Source organism: Strix uralensis, chromosome 17, assembly GCF_047716275.1.
Source record: "Strix uralensis isolate ZFMK-TIS-50842 chromosome 17, bStrUra1, whole genome shotgun sequence".
NCBI classification, from domain to species: Eukaryota; Metazoa; Chordata; class Aves; order Strigiformes; family Strigidae; genus Strix; species Strix uralensis.
This window is the reverse complement of record NC_133988.1, coordinates 11,939,253-11,952,183: the sequence shown is the minus strand read 5'-3', so window position 1 is coordinate 11,952,183 and position 12,931 is coordinate 11,939,253. Positions and strand designations below refer to the sequence as shown.

At 35.8% G+C, this 12,931-nt stretch overlaps 1 protein-coding gene across 5 annotated transcripts in view; it reads right to left on the bottom strand.

Moving 5' to 3' along the window:
• RIMBP2 (RIMS binding protein 2) overlaps nucleotides 1-12,931 on the bottom strand; it is a 115,446-nt gene that overhangs the window by 41,940 nt on the left and 60,575 nt on the right. For all 5 annotated transcript variants that reach the window (XM_074887242.1, XM_074887243.1, XM_074887239.1 and 2 more), the window contains 2 exons: nucleotides 11,418-11,468; nucleotides 5,219-5,423 (listed from right to left, as the gene is read on the bottom strand). In XM_074887242.1, coding sequence (XP_074743343.1) covers nucleotides 5,219-5,423; nucleotides 11,418-11,468 — 256 coding nt within the window. The remainder of the gene's footprint in view (nucleotides 1-5,218; nucleotides 5,424-11,417; nucleotides 11,469-12,931) is intronic.

Sequence of the window (12,931 nt, the reverse complement as noted above, 5' to 3'; positions counted from 1 at the left end):
GAGTTCGTCATTAACACCAGTAATAAAACACATAATTTGAGCACAGTGCCATCTCTCCAGTTCCTAAAAAATGAAACACATAGTCTATAAAAAAGGAAAAATCTCCAGAAATATTGAATATTTTTATCGTGCTTTTTTAAAGCACTTAAAAATAAAAAAGAAAAGACCGCACATTTAAAGGACCTAAGAAGGCAGCCTTACAAGAGGCTGAACACTCTAATCTCCTATTGACGTAAGTGAAAACCAGGCCTAATGGTGAGGGGAGACAAGTAAAAAGAACAACTTCATCAAGGTTGCAAGAGAGACTAATAAAGTGTAACATAAATTACTTCTACATTTTTTCCCTTTTACTATTATTTAGTCCCCAGACCACATGTAAACAAGCAGGAAATGGTAAACTGAGCCTAATTATACTTGCAGCATCAGCAGAAGTTATAGCAAAGCACAGAGTCTAGGCATTGCTGACACAATCAGATATGCAGAGTGCCTTCTCCTTTCTCTCTCTCATTAACGTAAGGAACCTATGCTCTAATTTTTCAGACCCTGGATATGTGTAGGTTCAGCATTTCATCTCCAGTTCTGCCAGAAGTCTGGACAGCAATGTTTTGCTACTGAATCACAAGCTTCCCAGACACGTCACCAGGAATTATCAGTGGAAGCTCTTTATTCATATTGCACAGGAGAATAAGCTCCAAAACGTATCATCAGAGGGTTTTTCTGGTGTGCTCCTTAGTCCAATATGATTAATTTTCTCTGCATCACTGCAATTTACAGCAGGACAGCTTAAGCACATTGACAGCAGGGAAATATACAAGTCATCATACAAAAGATTAATTACAACCAGCCCTGCTTACAGCAATCCCCAGGCTGAAAAGGGCACATTTTTTTATTCTTGGAACCTTTCTCACATATATAACAGAAAAGTCATCCCCGTTCAGAAACCTTTAGCCAATTTAGCTCCTTCTGTTTGCTGTTAATGTGCTTGCCATATCAGCCTGTCAGCGCCAAGCCTATAAATAATTGGTCCAACTGTGATTATTCATTCAAAGGAAACTGCTGTTTGGTCTCATACCTCCTGGATTTTTCAGGCTTTGTTATTAAATTAGTTGTACTACATACAAAATGTGGAGAAAGATTCTTGGACAATATAGCCCTTGCCTTGCATACATACAGGATGATAACCAGGATAGGAACACACATTATCAAGAACTCCAGGAGTATCAAGACACTGGAAGATATTAAACTGTCTTATTTTTTCCACTTGTGAAACAGGGTACATACATTTTACCTTGAGTCCTTAACACATAGGAGAGAAAACGGTGTGGTAGTTGTAATTGTATCATGTGCTTGGACACATCTATGGGTCCAGATGGTGCGAATAACTAGATACAGCCTACTTGGATACCTCACTTCCCATCAGGGTAAGTCTATACCCATATCCACCAATGCATGTAGAAATACAGCTTCTGCCCCAGATCTAGCTATGCAAAAGGGATCTGCCTGCCTAACTGCACTTATTGCCACCTTCAGTGTCCTCTGTTTCTCTATTCATTTGGCTACTCGTGCAATGTAACTTCTCCCTGCTCAATAAAATCTGCACTGGGTGCCATCGACTTCTGTCTCTTTATGAAGAAGTGTGTGAAATAACCAGAAGCTGATCCTCTAAGGCTCTTTCCCATGCTGTGGGACTGCTTTTATCTGGGACCACAATGCATTCTATTTTTTAAAGCAGCTTAAAAATTATGTATTTTCAAGGTATTCTAATATCTGCAATAAACTAGAAAGAACAGATTTTCAGGCAAGCCGTATCATATAAGGTTAGCAGTTAGTTTCTGTATATTCTGGTCAGGAAGCTTTTTTAAAAGGTCATGAGATGCTTAAATAATATATGTAAATTCATGCTGACTTTATGTATGTAGAGCCACAGCTGGATTAAAAAAAATAAACACAAGCATCATCAAGCAATGTCTTTGCAAAAAGCAAAATTGATATACACTGTGCATGAAGCACATTCCTCCTGAAACCTCCTGAATCTCTGTAATCTCCTGATAATTTCTATAGAGGAAGTCTATTTTTGTGGATTGTGAATACATGAGTAAAGACAAAAATGTCTGCATTTAAAAACTGGCTTAACTTTACCTCCAAAATAAGAAATAATTTCAAACTAGGTTCTCTTGTTCATCTAAGGCGATTTCACTGATATCCCTGGGCTTGAACAACAGAATGTGGAGGAATCAGACCTATAAAGACTGTTTTAAAACTTGTTAACTCACTGGAAACTAAGAAAAAAAGCCCTGCACCTTGCCTTTTACATTTGCACTCCAGAAAAAACTAAGTGTTAAAAATGAAAAATACAAGAAGTCAGTTCATAAGAACACGCAGCAGCTTCTAGAAATGTCTCTTTTTCCCCTCCAAATACTAGAGAAGAACCTTAGAAAGGCACAGGGTTTTTGTTTGTAAAGTCTCGTAAAATCCATATATGCTCAAAATGGCCTTTATCTTCCCATGACTGGCAAATATGTATTAAGGAAGTCTGAAGAACACCCTTTCAAGGAAAGAGGCAAGGAAGAGCACCAGACTCAGTTTAAGTGTCTCAGCAGAATTAAAGCTGGCCATACTTGTAGTACAATTAGACTCTTCATTTTATTTATTGGAGGTGCTGATTCATTACGGACTACCTAAATTACCTAGAAGGGGCATTTAAACGAGCCTTTTATTTGATGAATAATAAATCTTAAGGTTTTTATATCTGATTGTGACATTATTATATGTTTAGAGTGAACTTTTTACGTTCTAATCTATTCTGGCTAGGTTTATTTCATTTCCTGATACATTCAAACATCACCAATTAAGGCAAAGCAGCTGGTCATAAACTGATCTCATTTCCGTCATTTGCTTTGCTTTGAAAGCTGTCCTTGTGTTCCCTCTTGTGTTCTTTCTTCCTCACACATAATAAAAATAATTACACTTCTGGTTTGAAAAACTTGCTGTAGCATTGCCATCATTATTGTGAAATGGTTGATTTAAATAATTAGAAATCCTGCCCACTTGCTCAAACATTACTTTATTGTTATCAGTGCATTCATACTGAGAATGAATATTGTCCAGGGATTTCTGATGTTTATACACTAGTGCTGCAGGCCCTGAATTCTAAGTTGCATAAAAATTAATAGGTTATGAGAAAAGGTTTACAGAGCAAGGCCTTTAAATTACTTCAGTACAGAACTAGCTGTGTTTTCTGTGGTTTTAGTCAAAGATTTCTTGGAAGACTTCTGTTTGTTATGTTTTGAGGGTTTTTTTAAAAGCTCTTTCCATTAGTATTTCAAGAATAAATATAAGTTAGTTTGGAGAGTTTGACTGAGGACCTCAAAAAGTTTAGTTGATCTTAATTTGAGGATTGAGCCTATTTAGATCAATTCCAGAGGTACAGACTGGACCTTCACTGGCTGCCTAAAGGACATTTCAATACCTAATCACCTTTCCTTTAAAAGTAATTGCTGCTTTGAAAATCCTGTCCTTAGACACATGAGGAGCTAATCTTGTTGGTATTAAGGAAATTTGTACTGAATTCTTATGTCTTTCAGGTAATGCCTTCTGAATTCTCCATTTAGTGCACTTTAATATCCACTTAGGTAAAACTTGCAGCTCCAGAAAAGCCTATAAACTAATATGCATCACAGTGGGCATGAGTGCAAACAGCTTGAATTTTGTGTTCAAAAATCCAAGGCATACAAAGTACAAAGTTACTGAAGTGAAATGAGAGAAGGATGTCACCTTGGTTCCTTTTGACTTGGTTTCACATTGACTTTAGTACCCTTCACTGAAAATAACTGCTCATCTCTAATGATAGGGAAATGATTTGTGATTTCTAGGCCCTATGCCTCAGAATTTTTCTAGAAGCTTAGGAAGATGAAATAAGAAAAGGTTAAGACTATTTTATTTTTCCAGTTCCTCTTCACACTTATTTTAAAACAACTTTGGGGGAATATGTAAGTAATGGAAATGACCTGACAAGTGTTCCTTTGCAGAACAAGTAGTTAAAGTTATTCTAGCATGGGTGACGCTGAGCTGGTGAGCACACTCCTCAGCCTTGACAACAACATAGTTATAATACAAATCTAAAATGTGATTTATGTGCAAGTTACTTTCAAGTGTCCTCAAGTAACCTCTTGCCTTGATCTTTGCAATTTTCTTACGAAGAATGAATTGTTAACAAAGTTGTGTACTTAGGAGGAGCAGTTGCCTCTGGCAACAGGAGATAACCTGGCAGAAGTTCCACACAGATCTTGGAAAAACACATACTGTGTTGAAGATATTAGGCTCTATAAGTGCAAGAACACCAATACAGATGTAGTTTGTTTTTTTAACTTTATAGTCTCCATTTCTTTTAAACCTCAAATCAACAATATTTTTGTTGTGACTTCTGTTTGTTAAACACCTGGTAGTTACATGTTCAAATACTATTTTAAACACAGTTAAAACTTTAAACACACCTTTGTACAGTTTAGTAAGCAACTGTAGGTATTACCTGTATTCAGTTCTTTTAAAATATATCCCATGAAACTCCTTTCCAACCAAAATCACTTTGTGACAGAATTTGTATTTTTGTAGACAGTGTTTGCTTCCATTTTTTTTCATGTCTTAAAAGTTTTTACAAAAAAAAATTTTGTGCATATTTTCTGTTGAACAAATGCAACTAAACGAAAAACATTTTCATGTTTGTCAAAATATTCTGTTCAGTTTTCCCATTTTCTACCCAGCTCTATTTACAAATTTCTTTTATATAATAGCTAATGCAGTGTGTGGGTCTCTGCTTTCTTTCCCCATAACCGCTACTTCAACAAGATAGCAGACCTGTTCCTGTCCCTGAAACAGTGAAGGTTTTACAACAAAGCCTGTATATGCAGACAGTCTTTCTTCTTCCAACAGAAGTAGGTATTTACACAAGGAATACATCAATTTTAACACTGCACAGGTTTCTCATCACTACACCCAACAACAATTAGAGAGAATTCTGCTCACAGCAGTGTCTGAATAAAACTGGAACAATCTCAGTGAAGGTTTAAGAGATAGTCTGAAATTTAAACAAGTCGCAAAGCAGGAACAGGAGTGAATTCTATCCTCCATTTGTACAGTCAAACTCTATTTACATCATTGAGTTGCATCTTAAAACCTAGAGGGCAGAAAAGATACCTACAAATAAAATGCTGGTCCTTACCTTTGCCTATAGAAGTGGCTATTCCATTCATTAACTGGGATAGAGATTTACCAGGAGAACCAGGGATATCTGAGGATGCCACTGAGTTACTGCTCAGGAGATCAATCTTCCCTGCTTGCTGTCGAAACTTCTCTAGTTCTCTGGACAAGAGGTTAAATTGTTCACTCTGTGTCCGGCATTTCTCCTCTAGCTCTCGGACCTTGGCCTACACAAGCAAAACATAACACAGACATTCGACTGAGATCAGAGCAAACTGTGACTGCATCAGATTTTTCTAAAGTACCAGGAAGCCAGGATAGGCAAACTCTTTGGGATAAACATGTCACAATAACACTTTTCTCCCCCTAAATTCTCACCCATATTTAGAATGAAACCTTTTAGTAGCCCTGTAATATTGAGGTAAGTACTCCTTTCATCCCCAGTTTCCAAAGGGGAAATTCCTCATCATATTTTTTGGCAGCACTAAAAAAGTCACTGCCAAGAACACCTGCAAACAGATCCTACAGCTCTTCTTCTACACATATCTGAATTTCACTTTTGTGTGCTTATCCAACTTTTACTAAAACTGATATATTTCTGAGGTTTGCCCATCCTCTGCTATTAAGTTGAAGCCTCCTGAATTGCTAGATTAGCATTTATGTATTAAAATACAACAACAACAACAAAACCCCCACAGTGGTTCATGCAGAATGTGGGCCTAGCTACTGGCTGAATTCCCTTTCAAAAATAATGCTCCTCACTATAGATGCCAAACCACACAGAAGTAATCCAGACACCAGCCAAGAGAAGATTGTCTGTAAGCTTGTGCGAAGTACCAAAATGTCATTGTTGGCAAACATTTTTGTTTTCATTTTGAGGCATCAGTCTTTAACAAAACAGAACTTAAAAGATAAGCTTCTGTGCTGACTTGGGAAACTTGCCTACGTACAGTTTATGAATTCCTGATGTGAAAAAATGGATGAGGTGATGGAAAGGAAAGATTCCCTGGCTGAAAGGAATGACAAAAGGCATGGGAATTCATGACTTCTTCTACAACTTTTACTCAAAACATATGTAAGAGTAGTGAAGACACTAAATCATGAAAAAACCCTTTCATCCAAAACCTGCACGTTCACTGTACCAGCTAAATTAAGGATACAATAATGTTTTCAATATAATGCATTTAAATTTCAATGTGCATTTATACAGTCTGTATATCTGTTTGCACACACTATCAGATATTCCTGAAGAGAAAAAACACACATCTAGAGTACCCAGAGAGTTACGAAAGAGCATATAAACACCTGTTGCAAAGACTGAAGAATCAGCCAATTTCATTAGTGAAATCAGATAATTTCATTAGTGAGGTCTGATTTTCATGTAGGGGCTGGAAATGTGCCAGAGTGTCATTTGAGACCATTTTTGTCTTATGTGCTGTGACCCAAACGCTGCAAGTGAAAGTAGCTCAACAGAGGCAGTAATAAGCTCCTTACATGAAAAGCAAACGCATTATATCCTAATCTGATGCTTTATGATGAACAAACATTATTTTTCTTCATTAAAAACCCGTTTACAGTATATGCCTAGTTAAACAACTGTACTAACAAAAGAAGTCTGGATATCAATTATATTCATTTAACTGTACTAAAGGTTTCTTTTTCTTGGAAGAGAAAAATGTTCTCAGCTCATATAAGAAAAAATGCACATATCAAGAAAACGACATATATTACATACCATCTATACAAAGATCTTAGCACACCTAAAGACAAACAAAACACTTACAGTCCCCAGAACACCATAAAAAATTTCCTATTACAGAAGGTGGTACTGATTGTTCCTTTTTTTGTAACAAACACATTCTTAAAGCTACAGTGAATTTTGAGGATATAATTTCTTTGTATTCATAAAACACAAATTAATTTAGTTCTGCTAAAGAAGTCTCAATGTATCTGACTGATTATGAAACAGAAAACAATAAGCTACAGAGACATTGTGGGAGTTTTACACAAACATTAAATGCTTTGATTTTTGTTTTGTGTATTTCATCATTTCACTGTTGTTTTGAGCAACTGAAATTTGAGTCTTTGCTACTTGTTAATTTGCTGCCTGAATAAGGCAACTTATGTACAATTTTAAAAGGCCATTAAAGGAACAAAGCAGTAAAATAGTTTGGGGTTTTAGATCCCCTCTTTCCAATGGAAAGTTTAAGGATGAGCTATTCAACTCTCTAAGAATACATACTGACCTTTCTACATGCAGTGATGGAAACTCTAGCATAAAATAAAAAATAAAACCATCACAATCCAGACCCTAGCAAGATGCTAAAGCTGTCTTAAAAATATTTTTGAAAAAATATTAATGTCTTATTATTTATTAGTTTGAAACTTAATAGCATTTCAGTATGTGCCTTCTTTGACTTTTATTTTGAGTTATCTAGAATCTTCTTGTTCTCTCATGACAGTATGAAGCCTGGAAGAAAAATGTCTTTACTACTTTTTTTAATCAAGGTTGTGAGTTAGAAATGAGCACAAAGCTGGTACTATATAAAGAAAAAATTGCCATAAGATCCACAATAGTACTAACAGGAGGCATTCCCATATCCATTTTTGTTTCTTGACGTCAGGCAGGTGCTTGGTTCGTTGTTAGCCAGCCAGACTCACCTCACTGCAGAAAATCGATGTATTCATGTATGTCACTGCAGAGCGACGCATGTGTTTATACTTTCAGAAGTACTGAATTTTTATTCTGTATCATGGTTCTGCCCATCCTAATATCAATGGCACAAAAGCACCAAGTCTATCAGATCTCCCTAAAACTGGATCTGCCTATAGCAGTGGTTGTATGAAAAGACATTCTCTACTGCAGACCATATTGAATATATGTCACTTAGGACTTGCAAAGTTTCTCATACAATACAAAGTGCTATTTCTAAAACTCGAACAGCTTCTTAAATGGAAAATGAAGCAGACTTCATCCATTAAAAGACAGATACTGTTCACACAAGACAGATAAAATGATGAGCAACTTTCCAGGTGGACAGGCTTGAATTCAGACTAGTAATTAGCTCAAATACTCTGCTACAGAGATATCATTTCATAGTTAAACTGTTTACGTAGCAGCAACGGCTTTTGGTAGGTGGCTCAATAAATGAACCTCAGGTGATAAGATCACATAACATTATCTCTGTATTAACAAAGAAACAATCTGGATTCAGACAAAATCCACACAGTCAGAAAGCTACAATCTTGAATAAACTACCAAACCATTCTTACTGGGCATGCTCATAAGAAATAAACTTTCAAAACCTGTATCAGAGTTCTCATTAAATCATGCTATATTTGAAGATTAATCTCTTGTAGAAAAAAAAAATATCTGATTTTGGTGATTTGGTATTAGGCCAATAAATACCAAGCATGCTTGCATAACAATGGTTCTAGCACGCATCCCATGCAAGGTTAGGCAGGACTATCGTACTCATTTTAAAGGGAAAAGTGCAGGATTCAGGACAGGGAAAGGAGAATTTATGCCCTAAAATACCTGCATGCTGTCCAAGGTGTTCTGGATGAAGTGCAAAGCAATAAATTCCAAACAAGACACAGTAAACAAAGAGATGTGGAATAAACAAAGAAATAAAACAGTCTTGAACACTTTTTTACATTTCAAAGCAAAATATATTAGAACAGTTAACACATGTAAAAACATGCAGTAATGCAATCCACACTATAGAACTCTTCAGAAATCAATACCACTGCTGATCTTAAATTGCAAATGGCAGATTAAATAAAATGCTAAAAATTAATAGGTTTATGGGAATAAAAAGCAAAAGCTCAGGAAAACTTGATGGGGTTATGCAAATCAGAGGTTGCAGACAAATAAGCTAAATAGGAATTCTGATTAGCTTGAGGGTGGTAAATAATCACTTGCCTGCTTTATTTCTACTTATTTTTTCCTGCATCGTATACTTTCCACCAGGCATTAAATAATAATTTAATCTTATATTCTTACAGGCAAAACAAACTTAATATATATGATGATAATGAAAGCCCATGAGTAAAACACTTTCTGTGGGAATATTATAACTTTTATAGATACAAATAAACAAGTTTTTAAATGTCTTTTTAAAGACGATCAATGCACCAGAAAAACCACCTTTCATCAATGCATGACCAGTAAGTGCACAGACAGAACTACTGTGAGAAGGTAAGAAGACTAGAAATTACCTTCTGCTAAAAACACTTTTCTGAATGAAATATTGACAATGAACTTCCTATAATCAATCTATAGTATTGTGTGTTCTTTATGATATGTATGTTACATTAAGACTTAATTACTATTTAATGCCTTTTCTTTTCCTCAAGCAGAGAATCTCAGTTGGTAATTATCAGCAAAAACCTATTTTGCATGAAAAAGTGAAGAACAAAAAAGAGGAAAAGGAAATCTGGATGCAGTTAGTGTGCTATTTACTTGTGCGTCTATATTTTCTGACACTTTACCTTATCCAAGTACATCAAACGATATGACTGGAACTTAAAGAATCTGTTGAGCCTAGTTTTGAAAAACTGAATTGCTTGCTTTAGGAACCTTCTTACAGGAGTTCTAATTTCTGCTACATGTTGTTGTCATTTGTCCTATCTTGCACAACACTGTGGGTCAGCCTCCATTTCTAAACAGCAGACAGCAAAGTGAATAAGAGGTTTTGTCAGCACCAGGCAGATATTAGAGTATATTAATTTATTTCAATTCTCCTTTGATTTTTTTTGTTTTCATATGTAATTTAACCATAACTGTATGTATCCATTATAAAGGTCCCATTATTGTAAGAGTCTCAGTTTAAAATCTCTAAAAATTTCACTCCAGCCTAAGACAAAGAGGTTTTGCAAACCTTGCCCTATTCCAACTAAAATTGACATCAAAGCTCATGGCTTTTGAATGGGGGTAAGAATTTGCTCCTATTCTTCCTGTCACTTCTACACAAGACACAAGCAATTCTGTATCCTTAGGCACAGGAGAATAAATTACTAGGTTTTTTTTTTTTCTTTCAGATTAATGACTTGAAGGAAGGCTTGAAATGTGATTCAAAGTCCATAAACACACCTACTAATGCATTTACAGGTAATGCCCTGTGCCAAGGTCATAAGTGCTATGAGCAATTGTTAATGAAAATACTAAGATTTTTTAACATATCTTTATAGATGGTGTTACCTTAATGGATGACGTCAGTGTGTGTAGACATTTAGTGCTTTAAAAGTTAGTAAATCAGACCATCTAAATCATCTCTCAGAACTTAATTTATTTAACAGTGTTTACTTACTAAATCCAATGGCAAATTCTAAAAACATATTGCAGCATAGTTGGGAAAAACTAAGAAAGGTCACAGCTGGTGATAAAACAGCAGTAGGATTAGAGGCAATGGACATGGACATCCAGAGGAAAATTCTAACAGGATACAAAAATAATATTCTTCATAATGGAAGTCTTCAAAGATTGAATGAGGCTGCCCACGGAGGTTGTCATAGCTCCATTCCCAGAGATATTTAAAAATAGACTGGGCAAAGCCTTTAGCACCCTACAGTAATTTTAAAGAGGGCCCTTCTTTGAGGAGGGAGTTGGACCAGATAGCCAGAGGTCCCTTCCAAACAGAATTATTCCGTGTTTCTAATTAAAAATTTGAATATGTTTCTGGTGCCCTTGATTTTCAAATGCCCAGTTCAGACTACCTTGAAAAGATCTAATTTTCCAATAAAAAGAATGAAGTGTTCTCTCTCTACCACACCCTTTGAAGGTTTTTCAAAGTATCCAAGTGCTTACAGTAGGTTTAAAAATTTTGGCTCTTTAGCATGTGGCTTTATGTTTACTAGACAGTATTTAATAAGGAACCTTAGGTAATTTACTAGCATTTAAAGCTCTATTTCCAGCCTAAATGATAATTCTCACAAGTAATCACTTCCTTTTTATATATCTGATAGTATTTTACAAAAAATGCTACCAAAATTTCCATTCTATACAAAGAAAAACAGAGGTACACACATCACTTCCAACAGATAAGCTTAATGCACTCCTAACTGAATTATAATCTTTAAAGGATGCAATTACACTAAAAGAGAAAAAAACCTCTATTTGCCTACATACTCGAAACTTTCAAAAGCGATGATACTGCAAAGTTATCACATTCAGAATGGAACCTCCACAAGCAAAGGTAACACAAAGGATATCTTCTTACCTCTAGTAACTGAACTGCTCCTTCATGTTCCTTCTTAGCTTCAACCTGAGCCTTGTTTTTGTAAGAAAGAAAGAAAGAGAGAAAGAGAGAAAGGGGCGGGGGGGGGGAGCAGGAGAGAGGGAGAGAGAGAGAGAGCAAAAAAAAAAGTAAAAGATAAAGCAATTAGTCATGCCACATATAATATGCTCTAACCACATAAAGTAGCATACTGTATCCTCAAATCCAAAGCCAATTACAGTCTCGAAGGGATGGCTCCGCCAATATTACTACAGTGCTTTGGTTCCAAGCCACTGAAATAGCTGCTTATTTTTAGGAGACTGAATCTTAGTGAAGCTTAATAGCATTGGTATTTTGTTGGACCAAGACAAGCATGCTCAACACATTGCAAGAGCACATCAGAAGTATCTCTGAAACCCTCTAAGTTAAAACTGAAAAATGAGCTTGTTATTCTACATTGCAGGAGGTTCATAGTGTAGAGACCTACCATACCAGCTACAAGAAAGAAACACAAAAATTAAGCTCATTCTTTACATGCATAACAGTATTTATCTTCTAAGCAAAGAGCTCACAAAACACTTCAAGGCAAAACACTACAAGAAAGGTAGTCTGTAAACAGGAGTGCAATGTTTAGGGTCCAATCAATTGCGTCAAAGAAGAAAAGAGAGGATCAATAAGAACAGAAAAGTGTATTTTATGTAGCTCAGAAGTTCAGTTATCAAATTTTAGACAGGAAAATTCTAAATCTTAAAAAAATCACTCAGTAACTTTGAGTTATCCTCACTTTATTTCCATTTAAGTTTTCACTATCTTCTTTATTGAAGCTTGCCCATGATAAGCAAATCTTTTTATTAACCATTGGATAGCCATGTGATGCACTATCCTTGACTCTTAACTCCTTATCATTGTAACCCAAAAATCACGTTCTATAGATTTTCCATCAGAGAAAAGTCTTAAAACCCTCTAGTTTAGCAGAGGGCAACGACACACAGACTTTCTGATTTAATGGGCCAGATACTCCCATGATGGACACTGACACAGCTATGCTAACTTCATTTTCCTCATCTGTGAGGGCTATCCTGCTCCGTATTGGTTTCAATGGAAGCTGGGTGAGGCCATAAAGACATAACTAAAACCATACACCCAAACTATACTTCTCTGTTGTGCATGGTAATAAAGCCTTCTTCAGTCCTGCCAGTACAGTCATATCTCTTCCTGTACTACAGTAGTAAGTCTTATTGCTAGGACCTGATAAAATACTGGCTCCATGAGCATTACCAAACACATGATGACAGGTAATAGAAAGCCTTATGTTATCCATCATTACAAGTTTAATAAAATCTACCCAGAATATGAGTTTTTGATAAATGATTAGAAAACCTGCAACAATAGCTATCTCTCTTTTACATCGAACTGTCTTGTATTTAGGCTTTCTTGGAGGAAAAGACCATCTGATTCCCTATCAACACAAAACCTTGATGAACAATATTATATTCTTCCTTTTAGGCTGAAAATCT